General features: G+C 44.9%; 2 protein-coding genes across 2 annotated transcripts; one reads left to right on the top strand and one right to left on the bottom strand.

Annotated features, from left to right (window-relative positions):
* The first annotated feature begins 366 nt into the window (after positions 1 to 366).
* gdi1 (GDP dissociation inhibitor 1) lies at positions 367 to 7,672 on the top strand. The gene is made up of 11 exons (XM_040194072.2): positions 367 to 919; positions 1,797 to 1,904; positions 2,117 to 2,216; positions 2,407 to 2,541; positions 2,647 to 2,845; positions 3,057 to 3,188; positions 3,310 to 3,409; positions 3,533 to 3,704; positions 4,203 to 4,347; positions 4,444 to 4,498; positions 4,982 to 7,672. Exons 1-11 carry the CDS (start codon positions 875 to 877, stop codon positions 5,132 to 5,134), a joined length of 1,344 nt encoding a protein of 447 aa, XP_040050006.1. The 5' UTR covers positions 367 to 874; the 3' UTR covers positions 5,135 to 7,672.
* itih6 (inter-alpha-trypsin inhibitor heavy chain family member 6) lies at positions 7,308 to 17,910 on the bottom strand. The gene is made up of 17 exons (XM_040194067.2): positions 17,451 to 17,910; positions 16,714 to 16,749; positions 15,244 to 15,398; positions 13,628 to 13,738; positions 13,247 to 13,494; positions 12,463 to 12,632; positions 12,243 to 12,359; positions 11,962 to 12,133; positions 10,277 to 11,836; positions 10,123 to 10,149; positions 10,009 to 10,026; positions 9,847 to 9,894; positions 9,744 to 9,770; positions 9,552 to 9,599; positions 9,353 to 9,466; positions 8,872 to 9,255; positions 7,308 to 8,501 (listed from the first exon to the last, which is right to left on the bottom strand). Exons 1-17 carry the CDS (start codon positions 17,571 to 17,573, stop codon positions 8,248 to 8,250), a joined length of 3,612 nt encoding a protein of 1,203 aa, XP_040050001.2. The 5' UTR covers positions 17,574 to 17,910; the 3' UTR covers positions 7,308 to 8,247.
* Positions 17,911 to 18,132: the final 222 nt, after the last annotated feature.

Genomic DNA, 18,132 nt, shown 5'->3' with positions numbered 1-18,132 from the left:
CAAATAGCAATTAATGTAATCCCAAACGCATCCTAATACTAAAACACTTCACGCCACATTGACTTTTTACACTTATTATATTATACTAGATTTTATTTGTATGTATCATTAACTGTTGAGCTGGGCAATGACTTGACAACTGTCCAAGGTGCTGATACACCCTCACTTTGGGAAGTCCACTCCCGGTGGCATCGGGTCCATTATCCTTATATGGTCCATTAACTAACTACAGGACAATTTGAATATACAAAAACAATCGAGGAAGTAAGTTTTTAAATTATGTTTTTTTTATTGTTAACGGACTTGCGCGAGGTCAGTCAGCGAAAGCAACTCCCATCCACACAGCTGTGGTGGCGGAGGGATATCACTGCGCCTACCACTGGAAAGGAAGGATAGACAAGAAAATAGAGCACAGAACAAGACTAAATATATTTAAAATGGCAAAAACACGTCAAACTCGAAGCCAAAGTATGCAACAAAACTGAGCACACATTTAACCGCGCCACAACTCCAGTTTTAAGCGAGACTTCCTTTTACAGTTAACGCTTCAGTCTGAGTCCATTGTCTAGCGTGGTGGGAAGAGAGGAGGAGAATACGCACTATTTCCCGTCGCGCACTGACATTGTTCTAGAGTGCTCCACGACCAGGGCCATCTTTGGTCGTCCTCGCCGGTGACAGTCTGGACAGTTTATTCCATTGGTCATTAATGCCTAATGACTATTAAACAATAATACGATAATAACAGCACTACGGGCAGAGAAAAGGGAGCTTAAACCCCCGGTTTGTGTAAACCCGCCGGCCAATTCTTTCCTTCCAACACCCTTCATTTCTCACGGCAAAAAGAGGGCGAGACGGGAAAGGCGGTTGATACAACATGGATGAGGAATATGATGTGATCGTTTTGGGCACCGGACTCACGGTAAGTAGTCGGGCTTCGTTCGCTAGTTCGCACGGAAACGAACTGGATTCCGCCGTGCGAGTTAAAGCATAAACACATGTAAATGCGCGCGTCGATCCTCCCCAGAAGCGTGAGATCCATCCCGCATCCCGGCGCCCGTGTGCTCGTGACACCACGCAAGATTGTCACAAAGAAAAACAAATAATGCTTTTTTTAAAATGTACTTTGACGTGCGTGTGCATGACAGGAAGCGAACACGGCGTCCTGATTTTTATTTAATTTTTTAATCTGTTTTATTGTTCTCCCAGCCGGCTGCGTGTCGCGTTACACCCAGGAGCATCTTTTAGGCGTAACCCCACAATGTGTCATGGTCCTCTTTGCATAGACAGGCCTCCATCCTGAGGCTGGCGCAGGCCTGAGCACGGCTGCATTAAACGACCGAGCCCGCCTGTGCTGCTGCTGCTCTCGCCGCGGTTCCCTTCTCCCATCGCGGCCGATGCGGCAGAAATAACGCCCGATACATTTGATTAGATATTTCTCCACATTGTCACGTGCATAAAAGTCAACATTTCTTAAAAAAAGAAAAAACACACACCGGTTTTGTAACAGGTGTTGAATATACTTTTGTGTATTTGTATTTCGTGATGATATGTTATTACGCACGTGTTTTTCTAAGTATAGACATCATTACAGATATTGTTATCCCTGTTATTATTTAGGAATGGACCGATCTTTTCGCGCATGCGCACAACGTTTCTCTTGTCCTCCCTGCACCCTCCTGTCAAAACGGCCGCTGATGTCTTCTGTTAAACATTTGGCCGACAGCTCTGATAAGTCATGATCTGATCGTGTCATTTCCGAATGGATGTTATTGACTTTTGAATATCGCTACATGCAGGAATGCATTCTGTCCGGCATCATGTCTGTGAACGGGAAAAAGGTTCTACACATGGACAGGAACCCCTACTACGGTGGCGAGAGCTCCTCCATCACCCCTCTGGAGGAGGTAAAGGCCCCCTGGGATCTATAACAGCAATCAATATATTTTATTTCCTTCTGCACATCTCAGTTTACCTCCTGTGTCATTATGTGTCAGCTGTTGTTTTTATTGTCCTCATTTGCTCGCCGCCTTATCCTCTGAAATGATTACGCTTCTGTCAGCTTCATAGATTTTACCCTCGCACGATGTTGTTTATGCTTCCCCTTTGTTTTCCACAGCTGTACAAGCGCTTCAGTCTTCCAGATAGTCCGCCCGAGTCCATGGGCAGAGGAAGGGACTGGAACGTAGACCTCATCCCCAAGTTTCTCATGGCCAACGGTCAGTGCAAAGTCTCTGATTTTGTTCATCAAGAAAGAAATATATCTCCATAAAAGTCCCTCACCTCAAATAATACATACTTGGTCTTACTAATAACGCCCAATTAACCAGTCAGAACTGTCTTGATGCAATCAAGGCACGATATTTACAAATAATAAGCTGTAATATGTGTTTGTCTGCGTGATTGCAGGTCAGCTGGTGAAGATGTTGCTATACACAGAAGTTACACGGTACCTGGACTTTAAGGTAGTGGAGGGAAGCTTTGTCTACAAAGGCGGAAAGATCTACAAGGTTCCTTCAACCGAGACCGAAGCACTGGCTTCAAGTGAGCTGTTCAAACATCTCTGTGTCTAAGATATCGAGCGTACGTCAATCACTTATGGGCGATCATGTTCGCATTATATCAGTAAGCCTCTGATTGAATTTCCAGATCTGATGGGAATGTTTGAGAAGCGACGGTTTCGGAAGTTCTTAGTCTTTGTGGCGAACTTTGACGAGAACGACCCCAAGACCTTTGAAGGCGTGGACCCCAAAACCACAACAATGAGGGATGTTTACAAGAAGTTTGACCTTGGCCAGGATGTCATTGACTTCACCGGCCACGCCCTGGCCCTCTACAGGACAGACGAGTAAGGACATCAGCATGACGCCAAACAAAACCTGCATGCATAATGTTAACATTAATGTAACAAAATAAAATAAAGCATATATGCTGCAATTGAAGGTTAATAAAACATATTCTTAACAAGACTGGCTGTACAATATGCATATAATTGCAATTGCATAATTTCTATTTATTGCTACTAACCATCTTCCCTTGCTTGCTTCTTTCTCCTTCAGCTATCTTGATGTTCCCTGTTTGGAGACGATCAATCGTATCAAACTGTACAGTGAGTCGCTGGCACGGTATGGAAAAAGCCCCTACCTCTACCCCCTGTATGGTCTGGGAGAGCTGCCCCAGGGATTTGCCAGGTTAATAATATATTTTCTATTAATAGCGCTTTATTATAGATTACAGCTTTTCTTGAATGGTAAATTCCAAAGCGCTCACCCACTCTCGGATTGAATGGCTCTCATTCACCTGTCATCTTAGGTTGAGTGCAATCTATGGAGGGACCTACATGCTGAACAAGCCAGTGGATGAGATAGTGATGGAAGGTGGCCATGTGATTGGAGTGAAGTCTGAGGGCGAGGTACACAGATTTATTGACAATGATTATGCAGTTTTAAAATGATTCGTTAAGTTTATCCAAGCAGAGGACCAAGTAAGTCCTTTGAAACGCTCCGCGTGCATTGCCGTGTCATTCCGGCTTCAGGTGGCTCGTTGTAAGCAGCTCATCTGCGACCCCAGCTACATCACGGACCGCGTGCGGAAGGCGGGTCAGGTGATCCGTGTGATCTGCGTCCTCAGCCACCCCATCAAAAACACCAATGACGCCAACTCCTGCCAGATCATCATCCCTCAGAATCAGGTTAACCGCAACTCCGGTAAGGACCATCCTCGGTGTTTATCTAATCAGCAGAGTTTAGCTCTTAGAAAATGTAGTAGTGAGACCAATTACATAGATGCCCTTTGACCTGTGAGGACAAATCAAGTGTGCATATTTCCAGAACTTTATAGCCTTTAGCCACAAAGCGCATAAACATGTTGAATATTCAAATATTAGCATTTTTTTAAATGACTAAAGAGGCTACAATAAATGTTCTAATACCAATAATTGATGATTTGACTAATGTCTGTGAAAAGGTGCAATTATTATATAGTATAAATGTTGGGGGTAGCAAAAAATATGAATAGAAAGAAACACCGGTGTTTTTCCATGTCTGCCGGCAACATAAATAAGCCACTATTTGCTCACAAATTCAGCATATAAACCTTTATCTGTGATTATATGCGTGAGTATTGTGTGTACAGCAGAAAAAAAGAAAAGTTCCTGATGCCTTCGAACTCTCCACCTCTTCTAAACCTTTGTATCAATTCTCCAGACATCTACGTGTGCATGATCTCCTATGCTCACAATGTGGCGGCCCAGGGGAAGTACATCGCCATTGTCAGCACCACAGTGGAAACCAGCGAGCCGGAGGCCGAGATAGAGCCCGCCCTGGAGCTGCTGGAGCCCATCGACCAAAAGTCAGCGTTTCAATAATTCACGCAGGATACAACACTAAACGTGGCGACAATGGGATAATAATTGTTAATGCAGTTTGCGTTTGATTTTCTTGACAGGTTTGTGGCTATTAGTGACCTTTATGAGCCCACAGATGATGGTACTGATAGCCAGGTAAGAGGAAGAACGTTTACCGACAAAAAGAAAATGTACCATCGCGTTTCAGTGAAGAACTCTATTACCCAATTCTGTTTCTTTTATATGATAACACACTGTGTCGTAAAAGTTCGGTATTGTGTCTGTATATGTTCAGATACAGCACATGTCTTTATATTACTCGTATTTGAACTAAATCACACATCGATAGCTCGCCACACAGCCCAGCAAACCCTTCATCCATAACCACAATGCTACGTCTGGCCGAGGGTTGCTGAAAAGCCTTCAGTTCCCAGATGAATATTTGCAATGAATCGACATTCATGACACAGAGTTAACATGCTAACAAGCTTAAGTAAGATGCTGACCTTTGCTAAACGTCAGCAGGTCAGCATTGTCACTGTGAGCGTGTTAGCCTGCTGCTGTTAGCATTTTGCTCACATCACATAGCCGCTAGCACACGGCTGTAGATCCTCAATCCTGTCATCCCATCTTTCCCAGGTCTTCGCCTCGAGGTCCTATGATGCCACCACTCACTTCGAGACCACCTGCAACGACATTAAGGACATCTACAAACGTATGACCGGCAGCGACTTTGACTTTGAGAACATGAAGCGCAAGCAGAACGATGTGTTTGGGGAGGATGAGCAGTGAGCGGTAGAGGCAGAGGGAGGTCCGGGAGAGGAGGCTGGGCGATAAAACGGGGCGAAGGAGGCGTCAGAGAGCCGGGGCGCAGCCCTCTAAAAACAGAATGGTTTGCTCCTGAGCTCCGCCTGCCCTCAGCCGTTTGCCTCCTTTTCCCTCATGTCCCCTCTCTCTCTTGAAACACGTTCAAACACATAAATGCTCACAAACCCACACACAATCCTTATCTCTGTCACTGAAAAGCAGGGTTGATATGGTCTTTCATTCCATTGTAGAATTTACAGTATAATCATGTCTTAACTATTCTCATTAGAGGTGAATTTATTTCTTGTTGTTGGCGATTTTCACCGCATTTCATTCCTCCTGTAACGTCTTTCTCGTTGGGTGGAGGGAGGATTGATGGGACTGAGAAGTCTGAACTGCGAGCTCTGACATGAGAGATCTGTAATGGCTTAGTGTAGAATCCACTTGACATGCATGCATCTTTTACACACATTAGTATTGTACATAGACTCAAAGTAACACAACGCGCGGTATGAAGGCTGGACCATTCCACACATCGCTCCTGTCAACCCTGCTTTCACTTCCCTCTTACTCGGTCTTTCTACCTGTTTTTTCGTCAAAAGACGTCGCTCGTTTTGGCAAAATCTGTTGGTCGGGCGATAAAAATAAATGTGATGAAAATGACATATAAATGGGCTGTTCTGTCAACTGATAGTGCTCACTTTGCAATGCTGTTGTGTTCCCTGTGCTAGCAGGCAAGCTAACCAGTGGCTATTAACTGTCACCCACCTCCCTGTTACCTTGTTTATCTCTGTTGTGTGATTTAATTTTGGAATTGAATAGTTTACTTTCTAACATTTTAAATTATTGAAGAGTTTTATTTCTATATACTTGGTGCCCATTTCACTGGCTGAATTTATGAAGTTTACAGATCTGAGGTTGAAGCTGTGGTCTCCAAGGGGAACATTGGGGAAAAAAAGGGAACGTCTGAGGCTAAGGAGGCATGGAGAGGATTTCTAAGTATTCTGAAAGGTTTGGAATGAGCGACAAAAGACGATTACAGCAAATTGTACTCCGAGAAAGTATCTGATGGGCGGAAAAGAATGTATGTAGGAAATGTTTTGGTATATTGGAAAGTTTCACTTTTGAGTGAAGAGGAAGACTGAAATCTCGGCTCATAGTGAAAAGCACCAGGTCGTGTCTTGGTTGTTTCAACCCTTGTGTTGTGTCATTTAGGTCATTCCCTGGAGGACTAAATCCTATGGAAAACTGAAGTTGTTAAATAGAGGGAAAAGCTGGATATTCCCATAACTTTCAAAGACTTTGTAGCAAAGGTATGGAGCCACAGTTGCAGGTGCTGCCCCTCAAAAACAAACCAAGATGCTTTTATTTGGTTTTAGCCTTAATTTGGGGTCTTATTCAGATTTCTGGGGCGCTTTGTTTAGACGAATTGTTAGTGGCAGGTCGGTCTGGTGCCAAAAATGGTGTTGCTGTTATTGGCAAAAGTTACTGACAAGTTTGTTGTTGCCTGTTGTTCCGGAGATCTGACAGAATACTATAGAAGGGGAATTGTTTTCCAATAGGGCTGTTGTTGTACAGCTGGGTGGAGGCAGTCCTCATATCTCTGCAATGCACGTTCACTTTGCTGGTTTGATCTGCGGCTTGTTACACATCAAACAGATGAGACGCCCCGATCGTTTCCTTTAAAACGCTACAGCAGTTCCATCTCACTTCATCCACCGCGACAAATCCCTGAGCAACTCTAAAGTAAAGTTACCCCGCGTAAGGGGTGTTTACGTGTCTTATTGCTACGCTCTATTTATTTGAATTTCACTGACGTGTCGTGAGAAGGTTTATGTCAAATGCTGAATACGCTATGCTAATACATTATGTTCTGATGATTAAAAAAAAAAAGATTTTAAAAGGGATGCACACAGGAATTCTTTATTTTTGTTCGTTCTTTGCTGTGTTATTTGTTACGTTCACCTCATCCAGTGATCATTCCGGTGTTGCATATTGACGTAATATTAATAATAGCGTTCCTAAGAAACGGGTTTTGAAGGAAGTATTGAAACAACAGTCAGTCATGGAGCTGAAATCCAAATCTCTAGAGCTGTGTGTTAACGCTGTGCATCGTTCAGCAACGTGAGTGGTCTTTGTCCTGGAAACGTGTTACCTGATAAGAAACTGGAATACCGTTTACTTTTTAAACATTGACATATCTGAAGTCCTCCCTCCCGTGCCCTTCCACAGCATCAGATACTATCCTCTCTTTCTATTTATTTATTGAAAACAAAAGCCTCATGTGTGGTTGTACTGTTTTAATTTTCATCCAGTTTGGCATATTTGGAAACCACTATTGACTTGAATATCCCTTGAAATTGACAAAAGAAATAGTTCAGGCTAAGTAGTAGAAAACTTACTGTCCTTGTTTGATCACTAGTTTGTGAGCAATGCCTAATGTCTTGTGTAACAAATAAAATGAATTAAACTATGAATGAAATGATAGAAAAATAAAAAGCACATGGCAAAACTGGAGAAAAACCTGATTTTGTTTGTATCCTCTTGACGATTCAATTGAAATATCCAGGTGAGATTTGTGGGATGAGTATGTACATACAATAATATTTCATACACAATAGCACAATACAACCCACCCAATTACAAGAATTTGTTTAATAATCATTTCAGGATGAAATATGACAATAATCTAATAAACATCTTTTAAGTAAACAGAGTCAGTGAGCAACACATTTTGGAGCGGGAACAAACTGCTGCAGCGCAAATGGATATTTTGTGGTTGCCATGCAACCACTGTCATAGATACAGAACGCAGCGTTTGAATCCAAAACCAAATCCGCCTAATGCACAACAGCATCATTGAGTCCTTCATTATATTCCTGCACCCATGCTCCCTCACTACTCTTATAAAACGTTATTCCCTCTCTGGCTCTTTTGTAACCACACCTGTTGCATTGCTCCTAACACAATATTACACAACGAGAGGCGCCGTGTCATTTTTAGCCCCACGCAGCCCCAATTCCTGCTCATACCGTGTCCAATGACAACTGCCGTGACCTGAGCTGAGCTGTGAGGAGGCGGAGCGGACTCAGGTAGAATTACACACCATCCACCACGTAGCTCTCGTACGGGTGTCCCAGTAGTCTCTCCACCTCCGCCTTGGGCACCACCCAACACTTGCCCACGTGGTGTTTCCGCAGCGTGTCTTTCAGCGTCTTGTCCTGCAAGGTGACCGGAATTTCCTCTGATCCCCACCTCAGGAGTCCCAGAGCTGAAATTGCCTGATTGTGCGCGCCGCCACCCAGATAATCTTTCACCGGCGTTACACTAATGTCAGCGTGCTGAAACTGGCCTGTAGGAGGAGAAAAGACAAAGGTGGAGAGTAACCAAGTGCTTTTACTAAAACGGAGGTACTTGTACTTAAGTATTTAAAGTTCATGCTACTTTATATTTAGGCTCCCCTACATTTTTGAAGAAATTATTATGTACATCTATCTGACCAAATTTGATTGTAAAAAACTTTAAATACGATTACAAAATCCCCAAAACACTGTGTTCAAGAGTGAACCAGTATTTTTCTAACCTTTTAACCTTTCAGATTCAGTACATCAGATACTCATGACTTATTCATGTTTGACTTTTGATACACATAGCGTATTTGGATGATAACCCTCCTGAAGGAAGCATGTTGTGTGTGTTGGTACTTCACAATGTGTACGCACCCAGCAGGCCTTGGGTCGAAGCGGACAACCCCCGCCCGTCTGTGATGTAGAAACCCAGGTGAGCCATCTGCAGGTAGCTGGGGTGATCGTACTGGTGGAACATAACCAGGAACTTCACACCCTTGTTCAGCTCGATCCAGCAGCTCCGGTGGTTGTCCACGGTGACCGTCGCTCCCCGCCTCGCCACGGACCCTTGCTGATTGATGGGAAGAATGTCCCGCCCTTCCCCTTCCACCACCACGGCGTCCAGTGAGAGGCTGATCATGACGTCACCGGAGCCCCCCGCGGCTGAGGAAATGGTCAGCCGGTCGAAGTAAGTTCGGGGGCGTAACTCTGCACCGCGCTTGGGTGGAGCCCCCATCAGGTGGCCGTCTACAATGATGCCTTAAAGGAGGAAGGAGCAAGTACGCATATTAGTTGATTTTAAAACGTGTATGTTTGTATGCCTTACTGAAATGACAGATCATGTCTGTGAGCGAACCTCTCTCAGGTTCCTCGATCAGTCTAAGAACGTCATTCGCTCTGCCGTCTACTGTGAAACACAGGTTCTGGTGCAGCTTTGGTAGCTGGACCACAAAATGAGGATCTCCATCGACTACAACAGACAACACTTGAGCATTATTACAACATAGGTACATAAGATATTCAAATTGAGAAAAAAAAGTAAATTGTTAAGTAACCTGATGAGGAGAAGACCCGAATGGTGCTCAATCCGGAGGGAGAACTGTCTAAAAGCACAAGATATTCAACTAAAGGACAGTCCTCCTCCCTCCCAAACACGGAAATCAATGACAGGACTACACAGATATCACTACAATAAATACATATAGTTTAGGACATGCAGCTGCTAACAACAGCCACTGAATACTTACCAAATGATGAGTCTTCAGTATCATCCCCTGGAAAGAAGTCAGATTATGTATTTTAAGGGCCTAAACAGCACAGAACAACGTCCAATAAGGTTTTGAAACTTACAGGCATCGTAGTTGAGATCGTAGTCGTAGTCATAGGTTGCATCATAGTCTGGGAATCGAAGGCAAACACCTAAGTTCACTTCACCTTCACGTTCTCTTACTCGTGAGGGAATTTAGATTTACAGCGAGCAACAGTATTACAAGAATGAAAGGTTATACTCACCTTTCACAAGGTCGATATCTGAAAGCGATGAGAACGTAGAATGAAATGAAAAATGTCAGAATAAAAAGTGGTCTGTCATTAAAACACATGAGAAAAGAGAAAATTCCCTCTCACCTTTTCTCTGAATGAAGGTAGAGACATCTAGTGGACGGATAAAGAAAATTCAATTGGCAATAAATATACAAAAGGCAGCATCCTTGGTATGCAGCTTGAAACTGGCCTGGCAATATCAGATTAGACTCGCCGGGCTCAACAGGGCGTAACCTACCCAGAAGCCCGGCTGCTTCCCACAGCCGCGGCCCATCTGTCACGCCGGGCATGGGGGCAAAGGTGGCCGACACGAAGGTTGCGATGCTCGCGTCTGTCCTGTTGTCGTCCGCAGCCGGAGCTGCAGCCGGCGCGGGGGAGGTGAGCGGAGGCGACAGCTCGGGCAGGGCGCTGCTGACTTCCCCCACATCTGGAGCAGGTGTGGGAGGGTTTTCCGCCTGCGGCAGGTCGGGCGCGGCCCCTCTGACAGGAGGCAGGTCAGGCCTGAGAGGTTTCCCGGGCGGGAGCGCTGGGTCGGTTCCGAACAAGCCGAGGGCCGGCGCGGTGCTGGTGGTGAACGCTGTCGCTGCGCTGGCCGTCGTGGTTTTGAAGGCTTTGGGTTGCTGGGTGGAGACCTTGCCAGGTGCAGGGGGCGCCGCCGTTTTGAGAGCTTTCAGCGGTGTCTTGCCGACGGGAGGGTGGGGGGGAGGAGAGACAGTTCTGGTGTCGTTGTGGGAAGTAGTGGGCTTTTTACCCGAGAAAGGAGCTGGGGCCGTCTTGACAGAGCTGGGACTCGAAGTCGTGGTTTTCCTAGACGGTGCTGTCTTTGCCGTGGACGTTGGTCCTGAGATTTTCTTAGCCCGCTTTGGAGGTGCCCGAGGAGGGTCTGGTTTGTTTTTTCCAGAATTGGGGTTAGAAGCTGAAATGGACTTTGCATGACCAGCAGCTAATATTTTGCTGGTGGCGGTAGTTGTCCCCGTTGTGGTCACAGTTGCTGCAGTGGCAGGTTTTGCGGTGGTTGGAGTTTCTGCGTCTGGCTTAACTACAACTAAAGACGTGACAGGTGTTACGAAGTTATACTTGAGGGACAGGTTGGTGGCCTTGTCTGCCAGCAACCTTTGAGTCGCAGGGTCGGAAGCATTAAGTTTGGCCAATAGAAGCTCTTTGATGGTGAAATACGCCCAGAGACGCCGCACAAAACTGGATATTCCTTCCAAACCTCCCGGACATTCGAGTGATTCTGCACTCCCATTCCTCTTGGCGTGAGAAACCAACACATCATTCTCCAAATTGACACGCTGCGTTACGTCCGTGGCAGACATCGACACCTTTAAGTCCTTGACCCCTGGTTTGACCCTCCCAGCCACCACCAACTCCGAGCCTTGGAAGTAATTTGGGAACAGGGCGTGCGTGATGTCGAACGCCTGATCGTCCAGATACGACAGCTGGATGTCCGATAGCAAAGGGCTGGCCACTTCGTCAAAGAAACCCTTCAGCTGCAGGGCTGCGTCTGCGTCCTCGTACACCATTCTCGCCACGCCGCGGTTGTCCAGAGCCAGGCGTTTCAGGAGGAGGAAGTCCGCATCGTCTCCAAAGGCCAGGCCGAACAGAGAGGAGGAGCCCAAAGCTTTCTTGGCGTTGCTGAGGATGGTGTCGCCAGCTGTTACTCCAATGGTTGCCTCCCCATCAGTAAGGAAAATCACCAGAGGGACACGAGGGGATGGAAGGTGATTGGGGGAGGCGGAGGAGGGAGGGTTGACGAGCAGCGCGGCTGACAGCAGAGCTGCATTGATGTTGGTCCCTGATACAGACGAGTGGATCGATCCGGTTTGAAGGAAGAGAACAAACAAACAATTAAAGAAGTTCAATAGAATAATCACGTTGGCTACAATGCCATGACCCAACCGGGATCCTATTTCGACTCACATCCCTCTGCGATAATCCTCTTCACGAAGTCTTTGGCATCACGTACATTCTGCCGAGTCGCCCGGACCGTCCGTCCTTTCTTCCAGGTGTGAACCTTGTCTGAGAAGGTGATGATATTAAAGTGGTCTCCCTCTCTAAGGTCCCCGAGAATGATGCTCATTGCCTGCTTGGTCTACTGACAAAAAATATCAGAATTATTGGCAGAATTTTGACATCATCTTTGCGGGATGTTGCTTTTTTTTTTAGCAACTTTTGTAATCGATGAGGTTTGTCCACTTTACCTGTTTTATCTTAGTTCCTATCATTGAGCCACTGACATCAATGACAAATATAACGTCCTTTGGAACCACAGGAAGCCCTCTGGGTGCAAAGTAATGCACAAAGTAGCCATCATACACCTGAGACATTATAACAAAATAAATCGGAGGAGAAAACAACATTTACTGGTACCAATAACACATTTCTTTATTGTAAGAAACACTCAGGTGTATTTGTCCTGACCTGGACTTCCCCCAGGGGGTCTCTGAGGTCCACATCGTACTGGATGATGAAGTCTGCGTTAAGACCTTTGGAGGAGATGCTATTCTGCTGCTGTATGGTGGGACTGTAGCGAACCCGAGCACAGCCGGCGCTGTGCTCAACGTGAGTGGAGGCGGGGGGGTCTGCATCACCTGGAGGACAGCAGGAATTACAAATGGTAAATTTAATGGTAAAAAGCAGGAATTACAATGGAATTACAATGACGACGGGGTCGTCATGGCGCAGGGGTTAGAGAAGGTGTGCTGGGAAGCACAAGGTTGGTGGTTCGATTCCAGGCTGCCCCATGTTCCATGTCGAAGTGTCCCTGAGCAAGACACCTAACCCCTAATTGCTCCCCAGGCAAAAATGTGAAAAAGCCATGGGTTTAAAGTGTAATGTAAGTCGCTTTGGATAAAAGCGTCTGCTAAATGACCTGTAATGTAATGTAATGTAAACGTTTTGGGAAAGGTTCTCATTTGTTTCTCTGACTAAAGGTAGATACCACTGTCAAGTGTATCATTTAATATGAAGCTATAGCAAGCGGCCAATTAGCTTAGCTTAGCACAAAGACTGGAAACAGGGGGAAACAGCTAGCCTGGCTCCGTCCAAAGTTAAAAAAATGTTTCCGCCAGAGCACGTAAAGCACCTATAACTTTATATCTTGGTTGTTTTTGCTTTCCGTAGAAATAGTGCCGTATGAGTGATTATTGGACGCGTTATTTCTTGGGTAGATTTTCTTCCATGAAATAAACGACTCATATTTTACCCTGAGCAGTGTTGGAGATCAGTCGGCTGGTCTTGAGCGGAAAGGCCTTGATGAAACTGATGCCCGTCCGCTCGGTTATGCTGACCTCCAACGTGAGGTTCTGCACAGGCTGCCCGGGCCTCAAACCCAAAGTGAGTTCATAGCGGCCGAGTCGCCGAGGCAACAGCTCCTCGTAGGACAGGGAGAAGGACATCAGGGCTCCCGGCGGCACGCTCACGGCCACGCGAAACTTTTCAATCTCCCTTTCTCTGGAAGGCAGCAGAGCAATAGGAAAGCACAGCTCACTCTGTTGAATCGGATGTCAGTCTCCTCTTAAGACATTGCATTATGACTATTTTATTTCTGTTAAATAATAATACAAAAAATGTATATGGGACTGACTTGGTAGCAACAAGGCCAGCTGTTTTTCCTTGCTTCTTAGCGGCATCGTACATTTTCCTGGCAGCAGCTCTTTCCTTCACCTGGGCCACGTACACTTTGCCATTAGAAGTGCTGATGGGAAAAGGAGGGAAAGGGAAGAAGAAACGGCTTTCTGTGTCAGACACAGTAACCTGATTATTTTTCAGTCATAAACACGCTTGGCCTGCACTCAGTCGACTTCATTTTGCGGCTCGTATTTCCCGAGGAATCACTAAGCTGCTTCACAAACACGCACCGAGCGTGTTTACGAATGGAATCCATAACAAAGTTATGCGGAGGTGGCGTCGTAAACGGGGCGAGTGGAAAAGAGTAATTTCCTCCCCGAAAACAGCATTAATGAAGAGAGACAGGGGGGGGGGGGGCAGATGACGCTCCCGGGGAATGCCGCTTCTCGGGGCAACACCCTCCAAAATCCCAACTGAAACCACTGCTCCAGAGTGCGACGTGGTTCACACAGTGCACAGTGGGCCCTGATGTCACGTGACGAGGTGCTAAATTAAGGTCAAGGCCTTTGAACGAACAGGTCCAAAGAGAAAAACCAAACGAAACATCAAGGGCTAATGAAAATAAACCCGACGGCTTGAAGAGGGTCTTGTTTGAGAAACAGAGCACAATGGCAAGAGCGGGAAAACGGGTGGGGGGGTGCGCTTGTGTTTGTGCGTGTGGCCGCGTGAGAGGGGGTTTGAAGGTGTGTACATCAGGGGCCTACACGCGGAACACAGAGGTCTTAGTGAGACACAGAAATGCCAAAGAACTTACGCAACGCATTCGCCACAGGCTTTTTTTTGCTCCCCGATGTGCAGACGGCTGGACGGGTCATGAGTGTGAAAAGATGTGTAGGTTTTCGTGTCAACGAAAGGCAGAAGTGAAGGATTGTGTTTGTAAAAAAACTACAAACTCACGAATACTGGAATCCACATCCACCTCCATGTCGGCACGCATGCGATGTAGGCGTGTGTGTGTGTGTGTATGTGTGTGTGTGTGTGTGTGGTGTAATTTCGCTGGCAGGCTGCCTTAGTAAACTGGGCACGGGAGAAAAGAGGTACTGGGCAAACTCCTGTCATTTTCTCTATTAACTTTCTGCCTCGTGTTTACAAAGCCTGGCATTCATTTGCCCTCAGGTTCCCCTTCCTCGTGACCTGCTTCCGTTCCCAAATCCAGCTCAAGGTTTGGGTGTTTGGTCTGGAATGTTGACTTATTTGTTTTGTTTATATTTAGCATTTTTGAAAGAGCGCTGAGCAAACTCTGTCAGTAATCAAATTATGCATCTTTCCTCTGAACCGGGATTCTAGTTCCTGACATAATTCTTCAAAAGTTTAATTCCTGGATGCCGCCAATTAATGAGCACATTAAGATTTATTTTTATTTAAAGTTGCACATCAACATCATTTATGTAGTCAATAAATGATATTCCCTGACAGTACTTTTGATTTACAATGATTGTTTCTATTTCCTGACATTCCTACGGATGATGGAGACCAGAAGTAAGAGGAAATTGAAATACGGACTCCCAAATACACAATGTAATAAACAATTGCGTTGTATGACACACTGTAGACGAGAAAGCAACGACTCACATGGTGAAGTTGGAGATGAAAGCAGAGGAGGGAAGGTCCACCTCAAAGGCCGCCTCCTTGGTGATGGGCAGCTGGTTCCATACTGAACTCTGGACGGTGGTAATAGCATAGCGGGACACCACCGAACACCTCACATGGTAGTCAGTCACCTTCAGCTAGCGACACCACAAATATATGCATTCATCTCTCAAAAGTTGGAGGTGAGAAGTGAAGCAGAGAATTCGTTTGATATCACATGTAGGTGCACCGCACTGTTTAACAATTATTGTGACCCACTGAACACAAATGGAGCTGATAGCAGTGAAAGTATCCCCTATATTCTTATAAAAATAAATAGTAATATCATTCAGTTCAGCACAAATCTTCTCAATCGCAATTTCTCAATTTGGAAATACATTAAAATAATACATACATACAATACATACATTCTTTTTTTTAATGGACGGGTGTATGATTAAATGTAATCTGAAAAGTAACCCTCAGACAAATGCAGTGCAGAAAACAGTGTAATATTGATATAGTGGCGTAGAAATAATGGGTTGGATAAAGTACTCCAGTAAAGTACAATCGCAGTACCTTGAAATAATACGCACATTCAGTACTTCAATAAACGCAGGCTGACTCACAGATAAGAACCCCCAATCAGGCAGGACTATAACACACGATACTTAAACGCAGCGTGGAGACTAGCGTGGAGGTTTGTCTCCCTCTTTCCTCGCCCTGTTTACTCGGGTAACGCCGGCGCCTGCTGGCGACCAATGTGGTTCGCAGCCGGAGGGAGAGAGACACCATCGGCCCCGCGGCGCACTGGCATTTAGGAAGGCTGCGGTTTTGTGCTTTACGAAACCCAAAGTGTGCTTGAAGGGGATTGATTCAGAGTCAACCTCCATGCAAACTGCAGGGGAAAAGGCATCGGAGGCACTGGTGACCCCCTGAGAGGTGCTGATGGTTGTCAGTGGTAGAAAAAACAAAGTGCTCGTCATCGAGTGCTGTATTTATACAATTCTGACGTGCAAACTCATTTCGTAACACTGCGTTCACTATTCTACATTTCCGAAGAAAATATTGAATGTTTTACTGCAGTACATGTGTTTGACAACTGATAAATACATCTTTTAACAAAAAAAACAACAAAACATGAGCAGTTAATAAAATAAAATAACCAGTGGCTTAAATAGCTTTGATAGATGGCCCATGTCTCTAGTGGTTATTGACTTTTCCTCTACAAATGATTCAGATGGTTTCATTTAAATAAAAGTTTGGGATTCTGTATTTTAAAATTTCCCTAAAAATGCTTTATCATTTGATAAATGTGTAGAAAACCTGAAATAATATTTGTTTCTCTTGCATTCATTGATGCTGCATGACACAGTTTAACAACAGTGAAGAAAGAGAGAATATCAAATTCTAAAGTACCAATATTTTGTATTTTATGAAACAGAACTTATGACAGTAACATCAAAAACATACCACTGCCTTTGCTGGTTTGCTTTGACGTCTGACTCTCTGGAAAAGAAACAAGCAAGTTAATCGAGTGCATTTTGTAAATCGTGTGTTTAATTAAACCAAGTGGTACATTTTTAAATTGCATAATATAATTGAATACCACCATTATGTGTTCAAAACGCCTCCTTTTTGTAGTGATCTCCACAACCCGCCTATGTGAGGATTGGTTCAGGATTTTGTGTCAAAATAGTCTGAATCAAAGCCATTCATGAATAGAGGGAAGTGGAACTGGAAATAAATGCGTTCACTGTGTACAAGGCCTGTGAGGGCTGCACGGTTTGCTCGCTATGCTCATTTTGCACACAAGTCATTGCTGTGTCAATACATTACCACATACGCTGGTCATTAATGGGAATTCTACATAAACAAGTCCAAGAGTGGAAACCATTTATAGGAAAACATGTACATTGTATCATTGATAAAAAGAATAGGTGTATTTAGGCTGAATCACTATTCTGTTTGTATTAGAGCTGCTAAAGCTAATTTAAGGAAAATTAACTATTAAATCCTTAATAGAATTTTGCAGACCAATCAACCACCCATATGTTACTGAGAGTGGTTGAAGTCTAGCTGTTACTGTTTAAAAGTTATATTTTATTATTGTTACACAATTACCCAGCCTTGAATCAGCCTGGTTTAACTACACCAATGACTTCAGACACAAGAAGGAAAAGAGGTAAATAAAAAGAATATATATATACCTGTAGAAGATAATCTGCTCCAAGGTTTGCTTCATAATCCTTTGATAATCCCTCTTGCATGCAGAAAGCGAAGAACACTAAAATGCACTGGACCTTGAAGTTCATCGTGTCATCCATAGTCATTCAGATTTCAGACTCCAAGGTGAAGCGGCCTCACGTTGTCAGCGGGACTGAGGCAGCTCGTGCAGCAGGACGCTGTGCACATACCTCACATTTTACACGAGTGATCTCGTGCGAGGGGCAGTCTCTCCCCTCCCTCGCCTCGGCCTAATTCAATCCTAGTTTTACTGCTGTGAGAATAAAATCTGTTCCAATAACTGTTGAACATCCGTCAGATGCTGTGAACCAAAAAGAAAGATTTCAAAAATGGGGAAAAAACTTGTAGCTCAGTCAAAGAAAATCCCACTCGGTTGGAAGAGAGCTGCCCCCAGGTTGTGATCAAGCATACTGGAAATATCGCAGACTGCTGCCACCAAGGTGCACGAGAAACGAGGGATTATTAACCCTTGCTCTCCTGTTTGGGTGAAACCACCCCGCTACAAAAACACCTCCCCTCCCCCTTCTTGTAGGAGTGTTCCCACTGAATGTCCCAGTCTGACTTTTATTCCTTAAATCGCTCCCAAATGTGAGTTTTCATCTCCCTCGAGCACAGACCCATTATTTGCAGAATGGAACAGTACAA

The sequence above is a fragment of the Gasterosteus aculeatus genome, chromosome 2, assembly GCF_964276395.1.
Source record: "Gasterosteus aculeatus chromosome 2, fGasAcu3.hap1.1, whole genome shotgun sequence".
NCBI classification, from domain to species: Eukaryota; Metazoa; Chordata; class Actinopteri; order Perciformes; family Gasterosteidae; genus Gasterosteus; species Gasterosteus aculeatus.
Note: the sequence above shows the minus strand (reverse complement) of the source record. Positions and strands in the feature narration are given on the sequence as shown.

Bases quoted from the DNA above. Each gene is read 5' to 3' on its own strand.
- gdi1 (XM_040194072.2), top strand. From the start codon at position 875: ATGGATGAGGAATATGATGTGATCGTTTTGGGCACCGGACTCACG. The intron at 3,189-3,309 runs GTTAATAATATA...CTGTCATCTTAG, and splicing joins CTGCCCCAGGGATTTGCCAG to GTTGAGTGCAATCTATGGAG. The intron at 4,348-4,443 runs GTCAGCGTTTCA...TTTTCTTGACAG, and splicing joins CTGGAGCCCATCGACCAAAA to GTTTGTGGCTATTAGTGACC.
- itih6 (XM_040194067.2), bottom strand. From the start codon at position 17,573: ATGACTATGGATGACACGATGAACTTCAAGGTCCAGTGCATTTTAGTG. The intron at 13,739-15,243 runs GTGAGTCGTTGC...TTTTCCCATCAG, and splicing joins TTCATCTCCAACTTCACCAT to CACTTCTAATGGCAAAGTGT. The intron at 9,467-9,551 runs GTTACTTAACAA...TGTCTGTTGTAG, and splicing joins TCGGGTCTTCTCCTCATCAG to TCGATGGAGATCCTCATTTT.